The following is a 25,434-nucleotide window of genomic DNA, read 5'->3' as shown; positions in this document are numbered from 1 at the left end:
AAGGATTGTAGTTCTTCCCGCGGTGCGCTAAGGATTGTAGTTCTTCCCGCGGCGCGCTAAGGATTGTAGTTCTTCCCGCGGCGCGCTAAGGATTGTAGTTCTTCCCGCGGCGCGCTAAGGATTGTTCTGTCTGCCTTCGCCCTCGCGCACTCAAGCCTTCTCGCGCTAGACACTTAAGTCTTTTCTCCAGTTTAAGCCAGCCTGTATGCTTTTGAAATATCTTATCTTCTGTGCTATACCTGCCAAGGTATGGGCACAGTAGGTTAGATCTGACATCTGTCCGAAATGTCACTTTCGGCGCAGCTTGCTTACCAACCCTTTTGGTTGTCAGAAAAAGTAACTGGCATAATCTTTTAAATTCTTCTTTTCCATGTCTTGATCAGTACTTTGACTGACCCCTCCCATGCTATGAACAGTAACCTGTCAGCCTTCCCCATCCCCTGCAGCTGCCACCATATATTTTGCTTTTGATATCTTTTGCTTTGATTTGATAAGATCTTTTTCCCCAATTCTAGGGAAGTGTTCCCTAGGGTTTTCCTATAAATAAAGCTAATTTCTTGGATAATTAAACACTTGAACACTCCCCAAAATCTTTCTCCCTTACTCTCTGCCAAAGATCCTCAGCGACGCCTCCAACTCCCCCTTTGCAATCCGTCTTCTCTTCTTTTCTGCCCAGAAATCTCGGTAAATAAATAATATATAATTCTTTTTTTTATATAATTTGTTTATGTGACTTACATATATTCAAGACATAAAAACTAATCGTTAAACCAATAACCTCTTATTTATAGGTTAACTTTCGCTTGTTTAAAAGTTGGTTCTTGCATTATCTTTCAACGCACCTTTTACAGGTGAGTAATCTCGTACCTAATCCCCTTTTATTTTTAACGTTTTGGGATGTTCATGTGTTCGTACAACTTGAGTCTTAAACTTGTTTATGAAATTATGAGCGCAAAACCCATGTGTTATGGACGTTTACTAGTGTTGTATATTTGTATGTGTTGATCATTAACCGCTTTGATCGGCCTATTCCGAAGTTTTCATGGATCAATTAGATGAACACGGGAGACCTATTGTTACGATTTTCTTGGTTTGTTTGCACATACACGAATGATTATTTGTTTTTGCTCGATTTGGAGTACGCTATGAACTATGAGCTATGATCTATTTAGGCTTGATCACAATCTGTTTACACACTATGTTGAACACCAGTTATACACATGTTGCGCGCAGTGCTTTGTTATTATCTATTTATATCTATTAAACTTGATTTCTCACCGACACGCAAGTGTTGACGTTTTATTTTAACACATGTTCAGGTTTGCTGTAGCTGCTTTTGGAACTCGAGGACACGTAGGATGTTTTCTTTTACTTTGGACCTAGTTTAAAATATAACAAGACAAATTGATGTATTTGAATATTATGAGTTATGATATGTGATTTATGTTACTTTATGGTGTGTTAAGCGCATGCGCAATGAAATGTATTTATTAAATATTGACACCCAAATAGTGTCGCGAGTAATGAAACAATTCGTAGCGCCCCGATGTATAATCCGCCATCGGTCGGGGTGTTACAGATTGGTATCAGAGCTCCGTGACTTTAGGATTAGGTGGTTAGACGTAACGACCTAGAATACCTAAGAGTCCCTTCTCGCGCATGAGAAAAATCTCATGATTGCACGCTAATTGTTAATTACTCGATATTTATAAAATATGCTTGCGCATACGCAGCACATGATTTCATGTTCTATCCGCGATCTTTTGATTTTTATTGTTAAATTTCAATTCGTTTCTTTACTTACATATTCGTTTGTTGTTGGGACTTAACATTGAAAATCCGAAAAGTCATGGTGATACATGAATAGTTGATTTTCAATCCCCATTAACTTTAGGTTCTAAAATTGGAGATTTGGAAAGTCATGGTGATACATGAATTGTCAACCTCCAATATTCATTTACTCGTATATTTTAAAATTGGAGATTTGAAAAGTCATGGTGATACATGAATTGTCAACCTCCAATACTCATTTACTCGTATATTTTAAATTGAAGATTTGAAAAGTCATGGTGATGCATGAATTGTCGATTTTCAATTCGAATTCATTACCTGTAATAAGTTTGCATTTAAATTCATATTTTACTTCAAAATTTGATAGCATTTAACTCCGCGAAACAAGCTTTACAATGATATACTTTGCGCCAAAACGATTTCCCATACCAAGATATTAACAAAAACTAAAACTTTTATAGAATGCCTCCGCTATCAGCTCGCCGTCATCAGAGGAGAGAAGCCTCGCGCAGACGTATGCAGCGTCGTTCCCAGGAAATGGCCGCCGCAATAGCCCAAGCCTTAAATCAAAATAATACCAACCCCTCCGGATACAATATTAAGTCCTTTAATGCGGGTAACCCTCCGAAATTCACAGGGCTCGAAGGAGCCACCGTAATGCTCCAATGCCTCGAGAAAATTGAGAACACCTTCCTCCATACCCATTGCCCTCCAGACCGACGAACCTTATACGCCTCAAGTGTCCTGGAATCAAGGGCGCTTACATAGTGGAACGGAGTAGCTCACGCGCGTGGCGCTGAGGCTGCTTCCAGCATGCTCTGGGAGGAATTCAAGGATCTTTTGACTCGAGAATTCTGCCCTCCCAACGAAGTAAAGCGCCTTGAGGAGGAATTTTGGAACTTGAAACAGTACAGTGGCGAAGCGCGCGAGTACGCTACGCGCTTTCACGAACTAAGTTTGCTTGTCCCGCACCTAGTTACCCCTTCCCGCCGCGCCATCGAAAAGTTTCTTGGGGGTCTCCCCATGGAAATTCAAGATTCTGTATGGGCCAGGAACCCAGTAACCCTCTCTGACGCCATCGAGTTGGCCGCTGTGCTCAGCGACAACCATGTCAGGGCAGGAACCCTGTTCCTGCGGGGAGCCTAGAAGACCAAACTCACCAAGACTGTCCCGGAACCAACAGAAACCAAGCCAGAACCCTCAAACCGTAACAACCTCAAGCGCAGGCGCAAACCCAATCATCAAGCCTACGCGCTTACCAACCCGCTCATTGTCCAGCAACCCGCCTACCAGCCTCCAGTACACGCTCCTAACCCACTGTCAACTTACCCAACACCCCCTGTAGTCCATAACTATGCCTTAACCAATTCTGCGCTCCCTGCCCCGTCAACTAAGAAACCTTACACAGGAAACCAACCCTTTTGCCCAACCTGTAAACTTCATCACCCAACTCAAGCCCCGTGTCGACAATGCAACCGATGTGGCTATATTGGTCACACTGCTGAGTACTGTAGAGTCCTTCCCGCCAACCCAATCGCGCAAACACCACCAACCTACCCGCAAAACCCACAATCAACATACCATAATCCACGACCCAGGTCGTGCTATAACTGCGGTGACCCCAGTCATTTCCGGAACGCGTGCCCGAGACTGCAAGTACAAATTACGCAAGCTAATCCGGTTAACCAAATTTCAAACCAAGTGGAGCGCGGACGAGCTTTTAATATAACCGCGCACCAAGCGCAAGCGAATAATGACGTGGTTAATGGTACATTTTTAATTAACGGACAATATGCATCTATACTTTTTGATACTGGCGCCGATAGGAGTTTTATTTCTCACGCATTTGAACAAAAACTTCCGCGACCGCGAATAAACTTAAACGGAAACTTTACAGTTGAAATGGCTAACGGTGAAACAATTATAATAAACTCCGTGATCAAAGATTGCACGCTTAACCTTAATGAACACGATTTTCTAATCGACCTCATTCCCATGCCTCTTGGAAGTTTTGATGTTATTATTGGTATGGACTGGCTCTCGCAAAATCGCGCCGAAGTAATCTGCGCCAAGAAATTGATTCGCATTCCTCGGGAAAATGGTCAGGATCTTCATATCTACGGCGAGAAACCATCTAACGGTCTTAAACTTATGTCATGCACTGAAGCCCGAAGACTTTTACGAAAGAAATGTGTCGCGTTCTTAGCTCATGTGGTCAAACCCGGTGAAGGAAAGAAGAAACTTCATGAAATCCCCATCGTGCTTGACTTTCCTGAAGTCTTTCCCGAAGATCTTTCTGGTTTACCTCCCGCTCGGGAAGTCGAGTTTCGTGTTGATCTTGTTCCTGGTGCATCCCCCGTAGCCAAATCTCCTTATCGAGTTGCACCCGCTGAAATGCAAGAATTAGCAAGTCAACTTCAAGAGTTGACCGATAAAGGATTCATTCGCCCTAGCTCTTCGCCGTGGGGTGCTCCGGTTTTGTTCGTTAAAAAGAAAGACGGTTCGTTTCGCATGTGTATCGATTACCGAGAGCTGAACAAGCTCACCATTAAGAACCGGTACCCCTTACCGCGTATTGACGACCTCTTTGACCAACTCCAAGGTGCCTCTTGTTTCTCCAAAATCGATCTCCGTTCCGGCTATCACCAGTTGCGTATCCGCGAAGATGATATTCCCAAAACTGCCTTTCGAACCCGCTACGGTCATTTTAAATTCTTGGTCATGCCCTTCGGTTTAACCAACGCACTCGCTGTCTTCATGGATCTAATGAACCGGGTGTGTAGGCCTTTCTTGGACCAATTCGTGATCGTGTTTATCGATGACGTTCTGGTATATTCCAAAACCAAGGCCGAGCATGAACAACATCTTCTGTTGGTGTTGCAAAAGCTTCGAACCGAACAACTCTATGCCAAACTCTCCAAGTGTGAGTTTTGGTCTGACGAAGTACAGTTTCTTGGTCATGTTGTAAACAAGATGGGTATTCATGTCGACCCATCCAAAATTGAAGCAATCAAGAACTGGATTACACCGACCACTCCTACCGAAATCCGTTCCTTTTTGGGCTTAGCTGGTTATTACCGGCGATTCATTTCGAACTTCTCAAAAATCGCCTTGCCTTTAACAGCATTAACGCACAAAGGCAAACCGTATATTTGGGGCTCGAAGCAAGAAGAAGCCTTTCAAACGCTCAAGCGAAAGTTGTGCGAAGCTCCTGTTCTAACGTTACCAGAGGGTACTGACGACCTTGTCGTTTATTGTGATGCCTCCAACCAAGGTCTCGGTTGTGTACTTATGCAACGAGGCAAGGTTATCGCTTACGCGTCAAGGCAACTCAAAATTCATGAAAAGAATTATACGACTCACGACCTCGAACTTGGTGCAGTTGTATTTGCCTTAAAAATCTGGAGACACTACCTTTATGGTACTAAGTGCATCATTTACACCGACCATAAAAGCCTTCAGCACATCTTTGATCAAAAGGAACTTAACATGAGACAACGCCGATGGAACGAACTCATCAGCGATTACGATTGTGAGATCCGATATCACCCTGGAAAGGCTAATGTGGTAGCCGATGTGCTCAGCCGCAAACCCAGTCAACTCAACTGTATTTTGCCGCGCACGCAGCTTCGCTTCGCGCCGATCCAAAGCAATCTTGAATCGCGCATTCGCGACGGACAGCACGCATCGATCAGCAAAGGCAACCTACGCGCCGAGTTAGCGTGTGGTGCGGAAGGACATCTAGTCCCTAACCTGAATGGAACTCTGTTATCTCAATCGCATCTGGATTCCCAATGATGAGATTCTTCGCACTGACATACTGAGTGAAGCGCACAAAACTCGATAATCCATTCATCCCGGCGCTGACAAAATGTACAAAGATTTGCGCCTTACATATTGGTGGCCCGGTATGAAAAAGGATATTGCTGTGTTCGTAGCTAAATGCCTAACTTGTTCTAAGGTAAAAGCTGAACATCAACGCCCATCTGGTTTGCTCGAACAACCAGAAATTCCTACGTGGAAATGGGAAAGTATAGCAATGGACTTTATCACCAAGTTACCCTCGACCGCAAGCAAACATGATAGCATTTGGGTAATAGTGGATCGATTGACCAAGTCTGCCCACTTTCTGCCCTTTCGTGAAACCTACCGTGTTGAACAACTTGCGCATCTATATGTCAAAGAAATTGTCTGCCGTCATGGTACTCCCTTGAGCATCATATCCGATCGCGATGGCCGTTTTATATCTCGCTTTTGGAAATCTCTCCAATCTGCGTTAGGAACTCGTTTGGACATGAGTACTGCATATCATCCTCAGACTGATGGACAGTCTGAGCGAACCATCCAAACCCTTGAGGATATGCTTCGATCTTGTGTTCTTGATTTTGGAGGTAATTGGGATTCACACCTACCTCTGATCGAGTTCTCTTATAATAACAGCTATCATTCCAGCATCGGTATGGCCCCATTTGAAGCACTTTACGGTCGAAAGTGCCGCTCACCGATTTGTTGGATCGAAGTGGGTGAAGTCCAAATCACAGGACCCGAACTAGTTCAAGAGACAACCGACAAAATCGCCAAGATCCGTGATCATCTGCTGACTGCCAGAAGCCGACAGAAGAGTTACGCAGATCGCAGGCGTAAGCCTCTCGAATTTCTAGTTGGTGATCTTGTTCTCCTCAAAGTGTCGCCCTGGAAGGGTGTTGTCCGCTTTGGGAAGAAAGGTAAGCTTGCACCTCGTTATGTTGGTCCGTTCAAGATTCTTGCGAGGGTGGGAAAGGTTGCCTACAAACTGGACCTGCCGCCCGCGCTTAGCAATGTGCATCCAACGTTCCATGTATCCAATCTCAAGAAATGTCTAGCTGACGAGAACCTCCACATACCACTTGATGAAGTTCAAGTTGATGAATCTATGCATTTCGTTGAGAAGCCTGTTGAGATTATGGATCGCGAGGTGAAGCAAACCAAGCGCAGTCGCATCCCTATTGTCAAAGTTCGCTGGGAGTCCAAGCGCGGAGCCGAGTTCACTTGGGAAAGGGAAGATCAAATGAAGATCAAATACCCACACCTTTTCTCTGCGCATCCTACTTCGAGATAAATTTCGGGACGAAATTTCTTAAAGTTGGGGAGACTGTGACATCTGCCCAAATCCGACCCGACCCAGGTACCCATTTTCGGATCCGATTTTTAGATTTAAAATTTGATTATAATCTTTATAAATTTATCAAAAATATTTATATATATATTACTAATAATAATAATTCCTTCCCGCCCCTTTCTCTCTTGTCGCCGTCCCGCCCCTTTTTCTCTCTTGTCGCCGTCCCGCCCCTCTGCTTAACCCTTAAGCCTTGAACCCCTTTTTCTCTTAACTCTTTGCTTGTCCTTTGGTTCTTCCCGCCTAAGGATGTCTGCGCAGCTCCACGCGCCAGACTCCTTTCAAGGAAGCCTGCGTGAAGACCAGCCGTTCCTGCGTTACGCGAGGCGAACTGTTCCCGCGGCGCGCAAAGGATTGTAGATCTTCCCGCGGCGCGCTAAGGATTGTAGTTCTTCCCGCGGCGCGCTAAGGATTGTAGTTCTTCCCGCGGCGCGCTAAGGATTGTAGTTCTTCCCGCGGCGCGCTAAGGATTGTTCTGTCTGCCTTCGCCCTCGCGCACTCAAGCCTTCTCGCGCTAGACACTTAAGTCTTTTCTCCAGTTTAAGCCAGCCTGTATGCTTTTGAAATATCTTATCTTCTGTGCTATACCTGCCAAGGTATGGGCACAGTAGGTTAGATCTGACATCTGTCCGAAATGTCACTTTCGGCGCAGCTTGCTTACCAACCCTTTTGGTTGTCAGAAAAAGTAACTGGCATAATCTTTTAAATTCTTCTTTTCCATGTCTTGATCAGTACTTTGACTGACCCCTCCCATGCTATGAACAGTAACCTGTCAGCCTTCCCCATCCCCTGCAGCTGCCACCATATCTTTTGCTTTTGATATCTTTTGCTTTGATTTGATAAGATCTTTTTCCCCAATTCTAGGGAAGTGTTCCCTAGGGTTTTCCTATAAATAAAGCTAATTTCTTGGATAATTAAACACTTGAACACTCCCCAAAATCTTTCTCCCTTACTCTCTGCCAAAGATCCTCAGCGACGCCTCCAACTCCCCCTTTGCAATCCGTCTTCTCTTCTTTTCTGCCCAGAAATCTCGGTAAATAAATAATATATAATTCTTTTTTTTATATAATTTGTTTATGTGACTTATATATATTCAAGACATAAAAACCAATCGTTAAACCAATAACCTCTTATTTATAGGTTAACTTTCGCTTGTTTAAAAGTTGGTTCTTGCATTATCTTTCAACGCACCTTTTACAGGTGAGTAATCTCGTACCTAATCCCCTTTTATTTTTAACGTTTTGGGATGTTCATGTGTTCGTACAACTTGAGTCTTAAACTTGTTTATGAAATTATGAGCGCAAAACCCATGTGTTATGGACGTTTACTAGTGTTGTATATTTGTATGTGTTGATCATTAACCGCTTTGATCGGCCTATTCCGAAGTTTTCATGGATCCATTAGATGAACACGGGAGACCTATTGTTACGATTTTCTTGGTTTGTTTGCACATACACGAATGATTATTTGTTTTTGCTCGATTTGGAGCACGCTATGAACTATGAGCTATGATCTATTTAGGCTTGATCACAATCTGTTTACACACTATGTTGAACACCAGTTATACACATGTTGCGCGCAGTGCTTTGTTATTATCTATTTATATCTATTAAACTTGATTTTCTCACCGACACGCAAGTGTTGACGTTTTATTTTAACACATGTTCAGGTTTGCTGTAGCTGCTTTTGGAACTCGAGGACACGTAGGATGTTTTCTTTTACTTTGGACCTAGTTTAAAATATAACAAGACAAATTGATGTATTTGAATATTATGAGTTATGATATGTGATTTATGTTACTTTATGGTGTGTTAAGCGCATGCGCAATGAAATGTATTTATTAAATATTGACACCCAAATAGTGTCGCGAGTAATGAAACAATTCGTAGCGCCCCGATGTATAATCCGCCATCGGTCGGGGTGTTACATTCAACTCTCGTAGTATACCCGCTGCAAGGTAATTTATGATTGGTGTCATCCATGTTTCCGTGCCGGTTTGGATGACATAGATTTCCCGTGCGGGACTGATGGTGCTCCAAGAAGTTCAACGCGGATGTCTTTTCCCAAGTGGGTGAAGGCTAACGATGCAAGCTTGCTTAACGCATCTGCAGATTTGTTTTCTCCTTGCTTGATGTGCATAACTTTGCAATCGTTAAAATCGCGCATAAGGGTTTTTGCTTTTGCGAGGTACAAGGCCATTGTGTCGTTCACGGCCGTGTACGTCCCGTTTATCTGGTTGGCTACTAACATGGAATCCGCATGGGCTTCCAAGTTTTTTAGCCCCATCTTACGCGCAATTCTTAATCCGGCCAAGAATGCTTCGTACTCCGCTTCGTTATTCGTACTTGGGAAATCCAGCCGAATAGCGTAAGTGTACTCTTGGCCTGCTGGGTTAGTTAGTTTCAACCCTGCGCCTGAACCCTCGTTGTTGGTTGCTCCATCAGTATAGAGTCGCCAGACATCATCGATGTCCTGTGCTGGAGAGGGTTGAGCCTCTTCCTGGCATTCTTTTTCCCGCGAAGCGGGTACTTCTGCAATAAAGTCGGCCAAGACCTGGCCTTTTATGGCTGGTCTTGGCTTGTACTTTATCGCGTATTCCCCCAACTCAATTGCCCATTTGGCTAGGCGTCCCGACAACTCGGGTTTGCCAAGAACGTTTGCAAGTTTGAAGTTGGTAAGAATGGTGATTGGGTGACCTTGGAAATATCGTCTTAGCCTGAATGTGAAGCCTGTACAAGCGCTAAGACTAACTTTTCCAGGGTAGAGTACCGGGTTTCTACATCTGTTATGACGCGGCTAACATAGTAGATGGGCATCTGGATACCCTTTCATTCTACTAGTAAGACTGCCCCGGTTGCTCTGTCTGTGGCGGAGAGGTAAAGAATTAGTTCCTCCCCCACTTCTGGTGCTGTGAGTGTTGGTAGTTCGATCAAGTGTGACCGAATCTCTTGAAAAGCTGCTTCCGCTTCTGGTGTCCAGCGGAAGTGCGTTTTCTTCAAGCAATTTCTCAATGTTGACACGAATGGGAACGACCTATCCGCATGGTTTGCCAAAAAGCGGTTAAGTGCGACTAGTCGTCCATTCAGTGTCTAAGCTTGTTTGATGGTAGTAGGTGATTCCATTTTGATAATGGCTTCGACCTTTTCAGGGTTCGCTCTGAAGCCATCTTTGGTAACGATGACTCCTAAGAACTTCCCTTCTTCCATCCCAAAAGAACACTTGCTCGGGTTGAGCTTCATGTTTATCCGTCTGAGCGTGTTGAAAGTTTCTTCGATGTCTTTCAACATCGCTTCTGGCTCAAGGCTTTTGATGACCAAGTCATCCATGTAAACTTCCAAGTTCCTCCCGATTTGGGCGTGGAACTCTTTGTCCATCAGGCGTTGGTATGTGGACCCGGCATTCTTAAGTCCGAATGGCATCATTTGATAACAAAATGTGCCATCAGGCGTCCGAAATGCGGTTTTGTCCTGATCATCAACGACCATATGGATTTGATGGTACCCTTTATACGCATCAAGGAAGCATTTAAGGCGAAACAGTGCTAACGAATCTACCTTCAGGTCAATTTCGGGTAACGGGTAACAATCTTTGGGGCATGCTTTGTTTAGGTCTTTGAAATCTATGCACATGCGCCATTGTTTGTTAGATTTTGTACCATGACGGGATTTGCAACCCATGTTTGATATTTACTAACGCGTACGATACCTGCGTCAAGGAGTTCCTTGACTTGGGTTCTACACGCGTTAGCCTGCTCTGTACCCATCACGCGACGCTTTTGTATGACCAGCGTAAAAGCTGGGTCACATTTGAGCTTATGCTCCGCCTTACTTCGGGGTACACCAGTCATGTCAGCTGGTGTCCACGCGAAGATGTCAACATTTTTTTGCAATAAGCGTTTGAGTAAGGTGCGTGTGGGATTAGTGATTGTTGGGCCAATGGTAACGGCCTGGTCAGGGTATTTGCCATTAAAGGCCCATTCTTCTGGCTCGGTGACGGTTGGTTTGGCCATCTTTGGTTTGGGTTTAGATGAGACAGATGCGATGCATACCTGGGGAATGCCCGTGATCATCGCGACACCCTCAGCTGTTGGCCACCCCATCATGCCGTGGACTGAAGACACCACGGCATTAAATCTTGCCATCTCATCTCTCCCGAAGAGGATGTCGTATGTGTGGTGTGGCTTTCTCATTACGACGAAGTCTACGTCTTCTGTGCGGGAGTACTTCCCGTCCGTGAGAGTGACGGGAAAAGATAGGATACCCAAGGGGGTGTTTGTGCTGCCATCGAACCCTTCCATTGAGGCGTAGACCGTTTCCAGGCGTTCTCTGTCTTCGTCGTCCAGCTTGTCGAAGAACTGCCTATACATGACTGTTGACGAAGCGCCGTTATCAGGAAGAGTGCGGGAAGTAATGTAGTGCCCCAGCTGGCTTTTGATCACTATGGGGCCTTCTTTGTTGGGTCCTCCTGGCACACGCGGGAAGCGCACTTCAGCTTCCTTCCATGCACTTGGCTCTGTCGTTCGTCGTTTTCTTCCTTTGACGTTGCCATGAACCATGTGAATGCTGATGTCGACGGGCTTTCGTCCGTTGCCCTTGTACCGATTGTCATTTCTCCCTCCGTTCTTGATTGACGCCACGAGGTGTGTAAGTTTTCCATCTTTGACGAATGTTTCGACAATATCCTTCAAAGACATACACTCCTCTGCGGTGTGGCCTTTTGTCCCGTGGAAGTCACAGGATTTGCTCTGATCCGCGTTGTGACGCTGCCGGATTATTGGAGCCTTTGGCCACGGGAGTTTCTCGGTGGCAAATATCTCGGTGACGCTTTTGGTGAGTGGCGTCCATCTGGGATTCCTGTTTAATGAGTGCGTGTTGTCCCTTCCGCCTAAGAGAGGGCGAGAGCTGGATGAGGTGTCAAAGTTTATCCTTGACTGCCAAATACCAAGCTTCCTCTTCTTATTTTGTCGGGCGGTACGGACGTTATTCTCTCTTGTCCTCTGCGTGTAGAGGTTTGTGCTCTGGGGAAGATTTCTACCCAGTTGCTTCTCCGTCTCGGCAAAGCGTTTAGCTGCCGTCATGATGGCCTCCCACGTGGATGGCATGCCATCTTTACCCGTCAAAGTGTGGATAAGCTCTGGGTACTCGGCGCCCTGGATGAAAGCGGCGCGAACAAGATCTTCTCTTATTGTGCCTAGACTTAGCTTCTTTGAGTTGAAGCGAGTGATGAAGTCTAGCAAAGATTCGTCTTCCTCTCGGACGCAGTTGAGGATCGTCCACTGCTCTTCAGTATATTTTCTTTGTTGACTGAAGTGCTGGCTGAACTTGTGCTGGAAGTCCGCCCAATCATAGATGTGGTGGACCGGTAGACGGTCAAACCATGCTCTGGCTGCCCCGACGAGCGTCATTTGGAACATGTAACACCACGTGGGTTCCGTCCAATTACTGACGGTTGCCCCCGCTATGAATCTGTTCAAGTGATCGTCTGGGTCGGATATGCCATCGTAAGTGCCTATGTTGGACATCTGTTTGGCACTCTTTGGAGCAATTGCTTCCTCGATGTCTCTTGCGAACTTGGACGTTCCAGCATTTGCAACAGTTGGTCTGAAAGTTTTGGAGAAGTCACGTGGGTTTCCCCCCGCGTTCCTTGGTTTGAAGGTTTCTCCAAAATTTCTTCTTGGCTGCGAGTCTGTTTCTTTACGCTTCCCTTTCGCCCTATGACGAGGGTTTGCGTCACTGTCGGACTCTTCCCAATCATCGTCCAAGTACTCGCAATCATTGCTCATGTTGAGCTGTTGTCGAGTGCTTCCGAATTCATCGGTCTGTTGGAGTGAACGTAAACGTTCGTCCAACTCAGCTTGGAATTCTTTCTGACGTGCTTCCACCCACACTTTAACTTGATCTAGTGTTTGGCGGGGAAGCCTTGTCTGTTGTTTCTCCAACTGGGTATCAATGAATCCCAGGGGAGGATTGTTTACTGCACTTGCCCCGGCTTGAGTAACCGGGGTAGTGTTCGTAAAAATCGTGTACTCGCCGGTGTTCCCCCCAGTAGCTGGGGTTGTGGTTACCAGAGTTTCTTGGTCACTCGTTGGCTTTGGCATCGGAGTAACTTTAACCATCTTTCCAGAGGTTTTGAAAAAACTGAGAAAAAGAATTAGTTCTAGCTTTATGCACGGATGGCGCCAATGAAGAAACACTAAGTGACCCCGGCAGATTATGGATAATCTTAGGGTTAAGTAGATGTTTCCCACGAGGGTTAGGTCCGGCAAAGATGGTTATTCTTCTCGACCTGCAAAACAGACACCGTATGCTCGTCACTGAGAAGGGGGGGTTCCTCCTTGTGACCACCCTCCGGCGTGAGAATCAGACTAGATTGCTCTGATATAAGTGTATATTGAGAGAAATAGCTAGAGAAGATAAGATGATGATACTGTTCCAAGGTGTTGGAGTATTTATAGCCGAAGGTAGGTTTCCAAGCAGGTACGGCCAGCTGTATAATATTCCTTTTCCACCAACTACGGGCTATGTACGTGCCACGATGGGAGTTGGTGGGTAGGCAGCGGCTGATAGTGACATGGCCGGCTGTATACTATTCCTTTTCCACCAACTACGGGCTATGTACGTGCCACGATGGGAGTTGGTGGGTAGGCAGCGGCTGATAGTGACATTTTGTACTAGAGCGTGCTCCTCCTCGTACTATTGTCGGTGAGCTGTCACCCTGTGATTGGTTCATGGGCTTCTTTGGTCAGATCTTGTCTATTTTGTCCATACCTTGGCAGGTATAGTACAAAAGATCTTCCAGAAGCGTACGGACTGGCTCTTTTGGGCGGGAATATTCCCGCCTTGCTCATTCCTTCTTCAGGTGACATTGCTGAAGTATAAGAGTTAGTGCCTTATGCGTGTAGCCTTACCGTTAGTGCGGGTAGCCTTCCTTCTTGGCTTGTACCCATAGCTGCGGGAACAGGCAGTGTACTGTACCAAGGGAGGCTTTCCTGCGGGAACAGCTGGCTTACTGCGTATAAGGTCTTCATCTCTGAGTATGGTGGGTCCTGCGGGACCAGTTAGTCTTTGCGCAGACGTACCTCTTCAAGGTGTGTCTTGCGGGTCCAACTGGGCTTTACGGGGACCTACCTTTTCACTACATTACTTCTATCCCTTGATAAGTTGTAACTTGACCCAGTACGGCAGTAAGTAGTAACATATAATTTTCGTACATTTGTGGGCTTATGACATTAATGGGCTACAAGGGACATTGGACTCATTAACATACTAAATGGGCAATAGCCCACTTGTTTTGTTTGTGTGTAAAGGAAAGAGGCCCAAATCTTAATTAAAGTAAATCTTGGCATTATTTTAATTATTTTCTTTTCTCAACTCCTCATAAATTAATAATTCCAATATCTTATATGATCTAAATTCTAATTCTGAATATATTCTTTACATGTTTCTAACTTTCTATAGCCATAAACTTTCTCTTGTCTAGACAAAAATCAATTTGTAATGTGACGAGGCTAACAATGCATTACTTATACAAATATATTCTAGTCATTTATAAGAGACGTAAGACATTGTATCTCTTTGTATTAAAACAATAGTTTCGACTCCCAATGAGATCTTTTTTTGTTCATCCTTAAAACATTGGTTCGAATCCTGATGCGGAGATCTTTTGCATCAACACAAGTTGAGTAATTGTAATCATTAATGTGAGGCTTTATTTAATTTAAATTGTGATTTTACAATTAATATCTCTAAAAGTCTTTATATTTTTTTGGATGATCAACCAAGTGTAAATTTTATTAACCATCAACTGATCAAAGTATTAGCATACTAGCAAGTTGCTAGTAAATAGTTACACCATATCCAACTATACAATTAATAAAAAAAGCCGGTAAACCATCCATTACCCCCTTACAGACAATTGAGATTAAAAGCACTTCACCTTTCTTACGTTAAATCCAACCCCTTTGACCAGTTTTTTACCCACAAAAAAACTTAACGTTTTAATCTCTCTGATCGTACTTATACAAACCGGTTTCCTTTCAAATACTACCGAATTCCTTGCTTTTCAAATACATCAAATTGTTGTTAAACACGCCGTATGGAACGGCCTAAGCCATCTTTTGTATGTGTCTAGTTTAAAAAGAAAATTGAAATCTAAAATTAGAAACTGACCGACAGTTTGAGACACATTAAAGTAGTGCACTTAAGTATATTAATCTAAATGACAGCTTGAAAAACCACTTAGTGTCGGGTCTTATGTAAGGTCAACTTTCCTTTGTTAAATAATACAATTATATTGCTTTTGAATATTATTATTTTTTCAAACACGACTTTCAAAATATTATGTAATGATTTAATTGATCATTCTTAATCTAATCATATATACACTTAATTATAGTATTTACTTTTATCTAGTTTATTACTACTTTCATATATTTGTTTTTTTTTTCTAGACAAAAACTCACACATAAGCCACCAAAATTCTTAATTTTTATGTGTATGATTTGTTTAGATGGGAACTGTTAACATCTAAGAAAAACAAACGCGTTATCACTAAAACCATAATCTTTCACGTGATATAACCATAGGGCATAGCGTTCAATGAAGATGAACTATTTAGCATAATATCAACCGCTTCAGTATTCTTTCCTAATAAAAGCAAGAGGGTCTATATCGTCAATTATAGCCCTTAACATATAGCATACCGACCATTTTACGTCATTGTTTTTAAATGTTAATGACAACATTTCAGTAGTGGTACCCAACATGTTTAACCCGGTCATTAATATTACTCTCAACACCTATGTAAAATTGAGTAACAAAGTTGCAAAAGTAAATAAGTTAATGCATGTGGGGTGGTGACATTAATTGGAATTTGTAAGGAGGTACGTTTATGATGTGTGTATAGTTTTCTTCATCTTTAGAACAAGGACAAGCTTCACTTAATGTAAATGGTCTTTCAATTATATACCCATGTGGTTGCCGATCGACTAGCTTCCAAGTTCTTGGCACATAGTGTACTAACACATGAAGGACATAAATGCCGATACTAATGTCCAAGAACATGAAACTTTTTTTAGGCTTGTTAAATGTCATGTGTTCAAATTCTGTACTTAGATACCTTTAAAGGTTATTTTTTAAGTTTTAGTTTGAATTGTATTATTATGTGTTGTCTAGTAAAGTATTATTATTATTATTATTATTATTATTATTATTATTATTATTATTATTATTTTATAACCAATACATTTAAATCTATATTTTGGGTTTTCCGTTTATGTACAACACTTAAGAATTAACAATATCGTTTATCGCTGATAGCTATTGATAGACCTCCCCGGTATAATGTTCAGCTGGAATCTCTAAACCCAATTGTTCCGGTAATGGCGACGCCTAAGTCGAAAAGACCTACAAATCAAGCCAAATGGTATGCAATTCAGTCAGGATCTCATCTTTCAGTGATACACCTGGCTATGGCATCAAGTAATCGAGATGAATGTTGGTATAATGTTCAACAGAAAGCTCTTAACACAATTTTGACAATGGTGTCGTCGGAGTAGCCTACAACTTAAGACAACATGTATTTATGATTTTCATTTTCAATGTACAATAAAAGGGACTTTTTATTAGATCCGGTTATCGAATCAAGTCATCAAAATATTTTGGACCTTTAGTATGTGTATAGTGTTAAAGATTTGGTTCGTAACTTCATATGAGTTTTCGAAGATCAACTCAACCTAGTTTAAAACTTTTTTTTATTAACTAAGTCCGGTGACCGTAAAATTGAGCTTGGGAAAGGAAGTATCATTTGTACTAGCTTAACTATATGACTATTTAAATATAAGTATGTTTAAGTGTTAATACAACTCGAATAATGTGCTAAGATAACCTATTGTGTCGTTATGAATCTAACTTAGATACATTTATTTTGAAACTTTTTTTTTGAACGGCCAACTAAGTAACGTCAGGTACTCCGTACGCGGCTCCCATTTTGAAACTTTTGCTATGCACTTGATAATGAGTGGCTCGACTAATAACAAGGGTTTTTTTAAATCATATCGAGCAACCACTTAATTGGTTCGCTGGTTGAACTGCTTTTAAAAACCGATGAAAGCAATAAAATATAATAACTAAAAATATTAAAGTTTACTATAATTTAATAGGCATAGATAGAAAAATCAACAATTACAATATAAAAAAATTTATATTTTGTTATCACCATGGAGCCCGTCAGCCCACTACATGATAAGAGTTATCTCAAATTTAAATATTTACACACACAAAACATGATTGTATTGGTGGCTGAGTTGTTAAGTTGAAATTTTAGTTTATAACAAGGTATTTAAAAGTTAAAGAAAAAAAGAAAAGTTTCATCTTACCTTCCCTTTATAAAATGATTTTTCTAATTTTACATTTATTAAATAAAATAATTTATCTAGTTTCATATTTATTAATCATTTAATAAATGTGAAACTAGAAAAATTATTTTATAAATTATTATTCATTAGCAATGAGTTTCTTGTTATGTTTGCCCTAGCTTGTATATTCAGGTTGCCTAATCCGTTACAAAATTCAATTCAACCTAGTTTGATCGCCCTAGTGGTTTGTCAGTTTAACCCACTAAACAAAAACCGCATCTCAAATGCTAAGTACATGGCGTTTCACCATCTTTACCAAATCCCTTTCCCTTCCATCTATCTCTTCATTCTCTTTCACATTCTTTCGAATAGCATTCACAATAGCTTACCCATAATCATCCCAATCTCTAAATATTAAGAAATTTGAAAAATAAGTGTTAAATGACTTCTATATCATATCACTGTCATCACTTCAATCCCCCAAACTTTTAGGCAAAACTAAAAGACTCTCATATTTGAGGGTCACCATCCATCCCTCATAACTATTTTTTGACTATTTTTTGTAAATGTTTATGAGTGGAAAAAAATAAATAATAATAAAAATGAATATAGGGAATGAGATGTGAAGGGTTTTTAAAAAACGGGAGGTAAATTTAGAAAATGGTGATTTTTAGTTATATTTAGGGGATGTGGATCGATAACCTATTGTGTATAATCTTATCTCTCATTCAACTCATATTCCATGTTACAAATGCACACAAAAAATGCATTACGTTGAGTTTGGTCTTAAATACATTCCAATCTTAAAAAAAATTGACTAACATAGAAATGGAAAAACGCGCAATACTTTTAATAAAGTTATCTTTCAGTAACAATAATAATCCTTTTTCCAATCCCATCATTGATAACTTTAGCTCAAACATTGATTGATTTATTCATCTACCAAATATGGACCTCTCCAATCAAATCAACCAAAACTAAGGCTGAGGGGTGCGGAGCGTGAGAAGGGGCGCGAAAGCCCCGGGGCGCGAGCACCACACCACCGAGGCGCGAGAGGGGCGCGAGAGGGGCGCGAGCGCGGAAAAAGAGGCAGACGCGGATGGGCTAGCGGCTGGGAAGAGCGTGAAGGGTTCTTGGGTTGCGTGAATAGAGCCGTTGGGCTCGTTTTTTATTAAAAAAAAAAATTTTTTTTTCTCTATATAACATAAATCAAAAACAAACCAACAACAATATAACATACAATCTTTTCTCTCTATTAAACCTATATCAAACCCAAACCAACACCAATATCACATACCAATATCGCATACCACACCCAAAACCCAAAATCACCCCATCTTCCAAACCTTTTTTTAAAAACATGGCTGGAAATTGGTACCCAAACCTAGATTCAGATTACCGCTCGCGCCCCCTCTCGCGCCCCTCCACACCATGTCCCGGGGCGCGAGCACCACACCCAACACCCATCTTATCAAGTTTCTCTCTCTGCCACACGTCACAATATTATTGGCTGGCGCCCCCACTCGCGCCCCCTCTCGCGCCCCCCACACCCCTCAGCCTAACCATTCAACTTCATCATTTCAATCCAAAACTAAATTTACCTACACAATTTAACTCAAATATGTTACACAAAAAAAAAAAAAAAAATCCCCCGAAAATATTGGTAAAATGTCAAAATCATCTATAGGGTGCTACACCTCTCCAGCATAAATTTTCAAATTATTCGTCCATTATTTAGCCCCACACTTTTAAACACGACAAATATTATAGCTGTCTATCTCCATAACTTGCATCTTCATTTTCTTTTCACTTTTATACCCTTCATGTCTCTCTCAATCACGAGCTTAACAGAAATAAGATAACTTCAACACTAGCTAGCTTTTTGTTTCACTCACATGAAATACTTTCTTGCATAAACTTATATTATATCTTACTTATTTGCATAATTACATAAACTTATATCTTACATGTATGAGTATGTTTTCGCGTTTCGCGATGGTTATGTTTCTTGTCGTGGCGGCTACGGCCGCCACGAATGACTTTGAAGTTGTGGAGCATTTGAATAAGTTGAATAAACCCTCCATGAAATCCATCAAGGTAAGTTAATATTAATATTAATATTAATATTAGTTTAATTTTATTTCTTAGTTCTTGTTTTTCTAACTTGTTGAATTTATTAGAGCCCGGACGGTGATATAATAGACTGTGTTCATATTTCAAATCAAGCGGCTTTCGATCATCCTTCCTTAAAAAATCATAAAATTCAGGTACGATTTTTAAAAAAGTTTATGTCACAATTGTTTTATTGAATATTATAGAAGGTGTCAATTAATATTATTAATATTGACATATTGTGAATATAGATGAGACCAAATTATCATCCAGAAGGAATGAACTTTGACAACATGAAAGTGTCATCAGAAACTCAAGAAACAATTAATCAACTATGGCATTTAAACGGAAAATGTGCGAAAGGAACGATTCCGGTTAGACGAACAAAGAAAGAAGATGTTCTAAGAGCAAGTTCTATAAAAAAATATGGCAAGAAAAAAAGTGTGTCAAGTGTTGCACAACCAACTTCTGTTGATCTTGATCTGATCAATCAAAGTGGTCACCAGGTGAGTACTTGTACTTGTACAACACAAGTCACTAACCCGTTGACTCGGTTGACTTTTGTTGACTTATACTTTCACATTCACTGAATATGAATATTACTGATTGTGTTATGTTTGATATTTGGAGTTCATTTAGCATGCAATTGCATATGTGGAAGGAGAGTTTTATGGAGCTAAAGCAACTATGAATGTTTGGGACCCGCAAATACAACAATCGAACGAGTTTAGTTTATCGCAAATATGGTTATTAGGTGGCTCGTTTTCTGAAGATCTCAATAGCATTGAAGCCGGTTGGCAGGTAAATTCATAGTTTTCATCATAATTTTCAACATTATTTTCGATCGTATATGTAGTAAAAAATGTTTTGTTTGATATTGTAACAAATTCAGGTCAGCCCGGATCTTTATGGAGATAACAACACTAGATTCTTTACGTATTGGACTGTAAGTTCACATCACTTAGTTTTGTGTATGATTGATTCGGTTAAAAGCTTTTAAGATTTCGTAAATATAGTTCATAATAGTTCTCGTTGTACATTGTTCATTTGACTTTTGTTCAATGATGAGTTGAATACTACAAAGGTACAATGCATAACGTGAACTATTATGACTTGTTTTTCATTTGGATTATTCGTTTGTTGTTAGTTAAATGTCTTTTAAGAGGTATTTGGATGCGCGTTTAAAAAAGGATTATTTCAACTTCAAGTTATAATCATTAGTCTTTAGATATATATAATATAGTAGTTGTGGTTGTCTAACTAATTATGGGTCAAAATAATGTAAAAAGTTATTAGAAGAAATTATCTCTTAACTTTCTTAAACTTTAGTCAACTGACTAATTTTATTTAATGACTTATAAGTTACATTAATAATTTTATAGTAACATGACTGACTACATGAGTAACATCCTTCTAACACACTCCTTTGGACTGTGATTTTTGGTTCAAAACATTTTTTAAAAATATTAAATATTTTTTTAGTGGGAAACAAGTTTGCATAGGATTCCAATGAAATAGCACAAGTGTGGGACCTTAATTATTTATTAAAAATTTTATTTTTTGAAATTATTTTCAGAGTGATGCATATCAAGCCACAGGCTGTTACAACCTTCTGTGTTCAGGATTTATTCAAATCAACAATGAGATAGCATTGGGGGCCAGTATTTCTCCCATTTCTAAATATCATGGTTCTCAATATGACATAAGCATACTTATCTGGAAGGTGTGTTCACTTCTTAAACTGCTTCAAATAATTAAAAAATGAAAAAATATTATTTTATTTTGTGCATAGTGAATAAGTACAAGATTTGATTTCAAGACTCTCAATATTTAAAGAAGACTATAATTATTGTAGTTGTGTTTAAAGTGATATAGTGCTAACATATTGTCTTTCATGACAATATAATTTCTTTTTATGTGTTATGTGTGTTATTATATTATATATATAGTCTACAGTTCAAATTAATATGATATATTTCTAAAAATTAAGAACTTGTTTTCAACATCTGGCTTTATTTTATGCATATTGTATAGCTTTATTTAGAAATGTAAACAAATCGAACTTTTAGTAATTTTTTTAGTGAGAAGTTTTATGTTCGTTTATTTGATAAATGAGCGGACATGAATAAAACATGTTGTTTGTTAGTTAAACTAACATGAGCAAATGTCTTGTTCTTCATTTATATTCGTTTATGCCTTCATTTATATTTGTCAAGCCAATTATAATTTAGTCTAGTTATATTAGATTAAAATATCACATGTTACAATTTAGTCCAGGTTTAATAATTATTTAGCTCAACATATTAATAATCATGTTTGCATTTAGTTGGTGTGCTTGCTCAGCTGTGTTCGTTTATACTCGTTCATCTATGTTTATTCATTTACGTTTGTGAACCAATATTCGTTTAACGTATTATTCGTGTTTGCTCGTTTGTTCGGTTAACGTTAGCCTAAATTTATTCAACTAATTTGGTGTAAACGATTAGGACCCCGAGCAAGGAAACTGGTGGATGCAATTCGGTAAAGGAAATGTGCTCGGATACTGGCCGGCTTCACTGTTTTCATACTTAACCGAGAGTGCATCAATGATCCAATGGGGCGGTGAGGTGGTGAACTCGGCCTCTGACGGGCAGCACACCACCACTCAAATGGGCAGCGGTCATTTCCCCGAAGAAGGGTTTGGTAAGTCTAGCTACTTCAGAAATGTCCAAATAGTAGACGGGTCAAACAGTCTTCGGGCTCCTAAAGATATAGACACGTTTACCGAGCAACCAAATTGCTACGATGTTCAAACGGGCAAGAATGATGGTTGGGGCAGCTATATTTACTATGGCGGGCCGGGCAGAAACCCGAACTGCCCGTGAAAGCGGATAGTTATGGAAGATAGTTCATTACATTAATGAACTATTGTGTTTGGTATATGTGTTATTGTAGATTCTAATTTGGTTTGTTACATACGCGTATATTAGAAACAAGACATTGTTATTGGTTTGTTAGATGGTTCGTGTTCGGGTTTGGGTTTGGAAGTATTTGATTATGACGACTATAAGAAACCGTCAAGTGTAAGTATTTGGGCTCGTCTCTATGTGATAATGTGACATTTCTATTGTATTATGAGGGTCGGATTAATTATATGACATTTTAATTTCTTACTTACTGTTACATGTATAATGATGTTTCTCGGGTCATTGGATTCATATTAGTCTCGTTTTTTTTACCGGATAATCATGAGAAATCGTTACCGAAAAAGTCTAGCCCAGAGTTGTCTGGAGTCCTCTAAGGGTATTGATTTAAGGGAGCCCAAGAGCCCAATAAAGTACATGTTATTGACTTATTTCTATATTTTTAGCAATATCATATTTGACATTTAAATTTATAAAAACATTAAAATAATGTTAATATCGAAACATAACTTTCTCTTTAGTTATAGCTTTTATAATTTTTTTATTGTAACTTTAAAAACTATTTATGGATGCTTCATTTTTCTAGAACAGTATATATCACATTTTGTTAATTTATATAATAATAACACATTTAACTTTTATTCAAAACTAACTACCCTCATAACTTTTTAAGATGCCATAACTTTTTCACACGCAAATATATTTTTTTGAATGCTGCATCATAAAAATGAGCATTTTAAAAAATTAACTTATTATGTGATTATTGGTTAGGATCGACAACAAGTCGAGTCAGGCAAGCTCGGGTCATGTGTAAGACTAAATTAGGGTCGGAACGGTCGATGCAAAAAGGGTTAATTTTGTTCGATTCGTGCTGCTAAGATTTTGAGTCGAAAGGGGACAAGTCAGAATAGATTTCAAATTAGAATAATGCACCACATGGGTCCCTACTTTTATTAAAAGTTCCAGTTATTCTGTCAAACATCTAAATAATTCTAAAAAACTACAATTGATAGCTACCAATTTTCAGCCACCAGCTAGCAACTTCTAGCCAACAGCTATCAGCTAGTTTTGCCAAACATACGTAATATGTTTATGGGAAAAAATAATTATTCCATTACTTCTTTTAATGATGACCAATACCATGTAAAAGGAAAAAGAAGATTAAAAGTGATTCTGACTTGACACTAACCACAAATTAGTAGTTAACAATGGGAATATTAGTATAGTGGTATGATGCTTGCCTTTATAAATGTAATATTAGATATGAAAATTATTGCAAATACAAGATATAGTAGAATATAGGTGTTAAAAATCGTTTTTTACTTTGTATGTTAAGTTCACATATGTTAATATTTACACTGAAGAAGAAAACACAAATTTTAAAATTAGAAGATTGAATTAAAGTTGTATGGCTTTAAAATGATTAAAAAATTAGTAATTTAGTAAAATGGATTATAACTATTTACCATTGGATGATTGCTAACTTGATTTCACTTATCCACACTGCCTTTGTAAATTACAAAATTCAAATTCAAATCCAAATCAGTATAAAAAGATGTGAATATTCCACTCAACTTTAAGCTAGTATTAAATTCATAGGTTTTGATTTATAGCTTAGAAAGATTGAAGTCAATTTAAGGTCTCGTTTGTATTTGTTTTTGTATTCGTTTATCATGTAAACCGACCCATTTTGTAAACCAAAGCTTATGATATAATCAAAATGATGGATTTTATGTTACAATATTGTTTTACACTTATTGGGTCTTGAAAACATTCTTTTTGGTCCTTAAAACTCCTTAAAATGACTTAAACCAAACTTTGGGGACTATTATTGCCATTTACCAAAAACTTTTTTGACCATTTCAACCATCACATGCATCTTTACCCTATTTGTATGAACCATACTCTTACCATTATAAAAGCAAGGCTCCATACACCATTTTGGTTGTTCATATTCTCCAAAATCTCTCTCAAATCCAAGTATTCATCTTCAACATTTGTTATTTTGATTTCTTAAGGTCAACTAACTATAGTCTTTCATTTTAACTTGTTCATCTAATATTACTAACACTCGAATATGGTGGTACAACATATATATAATACACACCCCTTGTTTCCTTTATTCGTTTATCATGTAAACCGACCCATTTTGTAAACCAAAGCTTATGATATAATCAAAATGATGGATTTTATGTTACAATATTGTTTTACACTTATTGGGTCTTGAAAACATTCTTTTTGGTCCTTTAAACTCCTTAAAATGACTTAAACCAAACTTTGGGGACTATTATTGCCATTTACCAAAAACTTGTTTGACCATTTCAACCATCACATGCATCTTTACCCTATTTGTATGAACCATACTCTTACCATTATAAAAGCAAGACTCCATACACCATTTTGGTTGTTCATATTCTCCAAAATCTCTCTCAAATCCAAGTATTCATCTTCAACATTTTGTTATTTTGATTTCTTAAGGTCAACTAACTATAGTCTTTCATTTTAACTTGTTCATCTAATATTACTAACACTTGAATATGGTGGTACAACATATATATAATACACACCCCTTGTTTCCTTTATTTGTTACTTCACCGACTCCGGTTGGTTAAGTTTCGAATGTCATAAGGCAAGGCTTCATGGAGGACTTCGTGTTCTTGATATATATACACACACACATAACTTATTATACATATCACTTATGACTAACTTCTAACCATTTTAGTTTGTTCATCTTATTTACAAGTTCCATGGTGTGGGTTTGTGTAGAGGTAGGGTACCAAAAAGACCCAAATACCCTTAAATACTACCCGCGGGTCATAAAGAACCCTCTTATAAACCACCCGCGGGACTCTCGGGTCACCCGCACGTCACGAATGAGGAGGAAAGTCCTCATAACACACGCGTAAGCATCATGGCATCCTCAAAAGTCATCCGCAGGACAAGACATCTGTCCGCCTAAACAACCGGAAAGCAATGCTAGTAGGACAGTTGTCATCACTCAAGTATTCTCTAGAAAAAGGTTTACGATTCTAACTTGGGAAACACATAACATATTAACCAATGAATAAAGGACACCTGGCCAGGTTGTTATAACCGTGCACATGGCCAGGGTGCAA

At 39.6% G+C, this 25,434-nt stretch overlaps 1 protein-coding gene across 1 annotated transcript; it reads left to right on the top strand.

The window, feature by feature from the left end:
• The first annotated feature begins 19,185 nt into the window (after window positions 1–19,185).
• On the top strand, window positions 19,186–22,564 carry LOC143555984 (protein neprosin-like). The gene is made up of 7 exons (XM_077045429.1): window positions 19,186–19,397; window positions 19,481–19,567; window positions 19,664–19,918; window positions 20,052–20,213; window positions 20,305–20,358; window positions 20,989–21,135; window positions 21,899–22,564. The coding sequence occupies exons 1-7, from the start codon at window positions 19,272–19,274 to the stop codon at window positions 22,274–22,276; spliced, it is 1,209 nt and encodes a 402-aa protein (XP_076901544.1). The 5' UTR covers window positions 19,186–19,271; the 3' UTR covers window positions 22,277–22,564.
• The last annotated feature ends 2,870 nt before the right edge of the window (window positions 22,565–25,434 follow it).

This window comes from Bidens hawaiensis, unplaced genomic scaffold (genome assembly GCF_021521415.1).
Source record: "Bidens hawaiensis isolate Kalapana, Puna unplaced genomic scaffold, B.hawaiensis_p1.1 tig00018422_1, whole genome shotgun sequence".
NCBI lineage: Eukaryota > Viridiplantae > Streptophyta > Magnoliopsida > Asterales > Asteraceae > Bidens > Bidens hawaiensis.
This window is presented reverse-complemented; position numbering and strand designations above follow the sequence as displayed.

Coding starts and splice junctions, on each gene's coding strand:
- LOC143555984 (XM_077045429.1), top strand. CDS start 19,272: ATGAGTATGTTTTCGCGTTTCGCGATGGTTATGTTTCTTGTCGTGGCG. Junction 19,398..19,480: donor CCTCCATGAAATCCATCAAG/GTAAGTTAATAT, acceptor TGAATTTATTAG/AGCCCGGACGGTGATATAAT. Junction 21,136..21,898: donor TAAGCATACTTATCTGGAAG/GTGTGTTCACTT, acceptor GTAAACGATTAG/GACCCCGAGCAAGGAAACTG.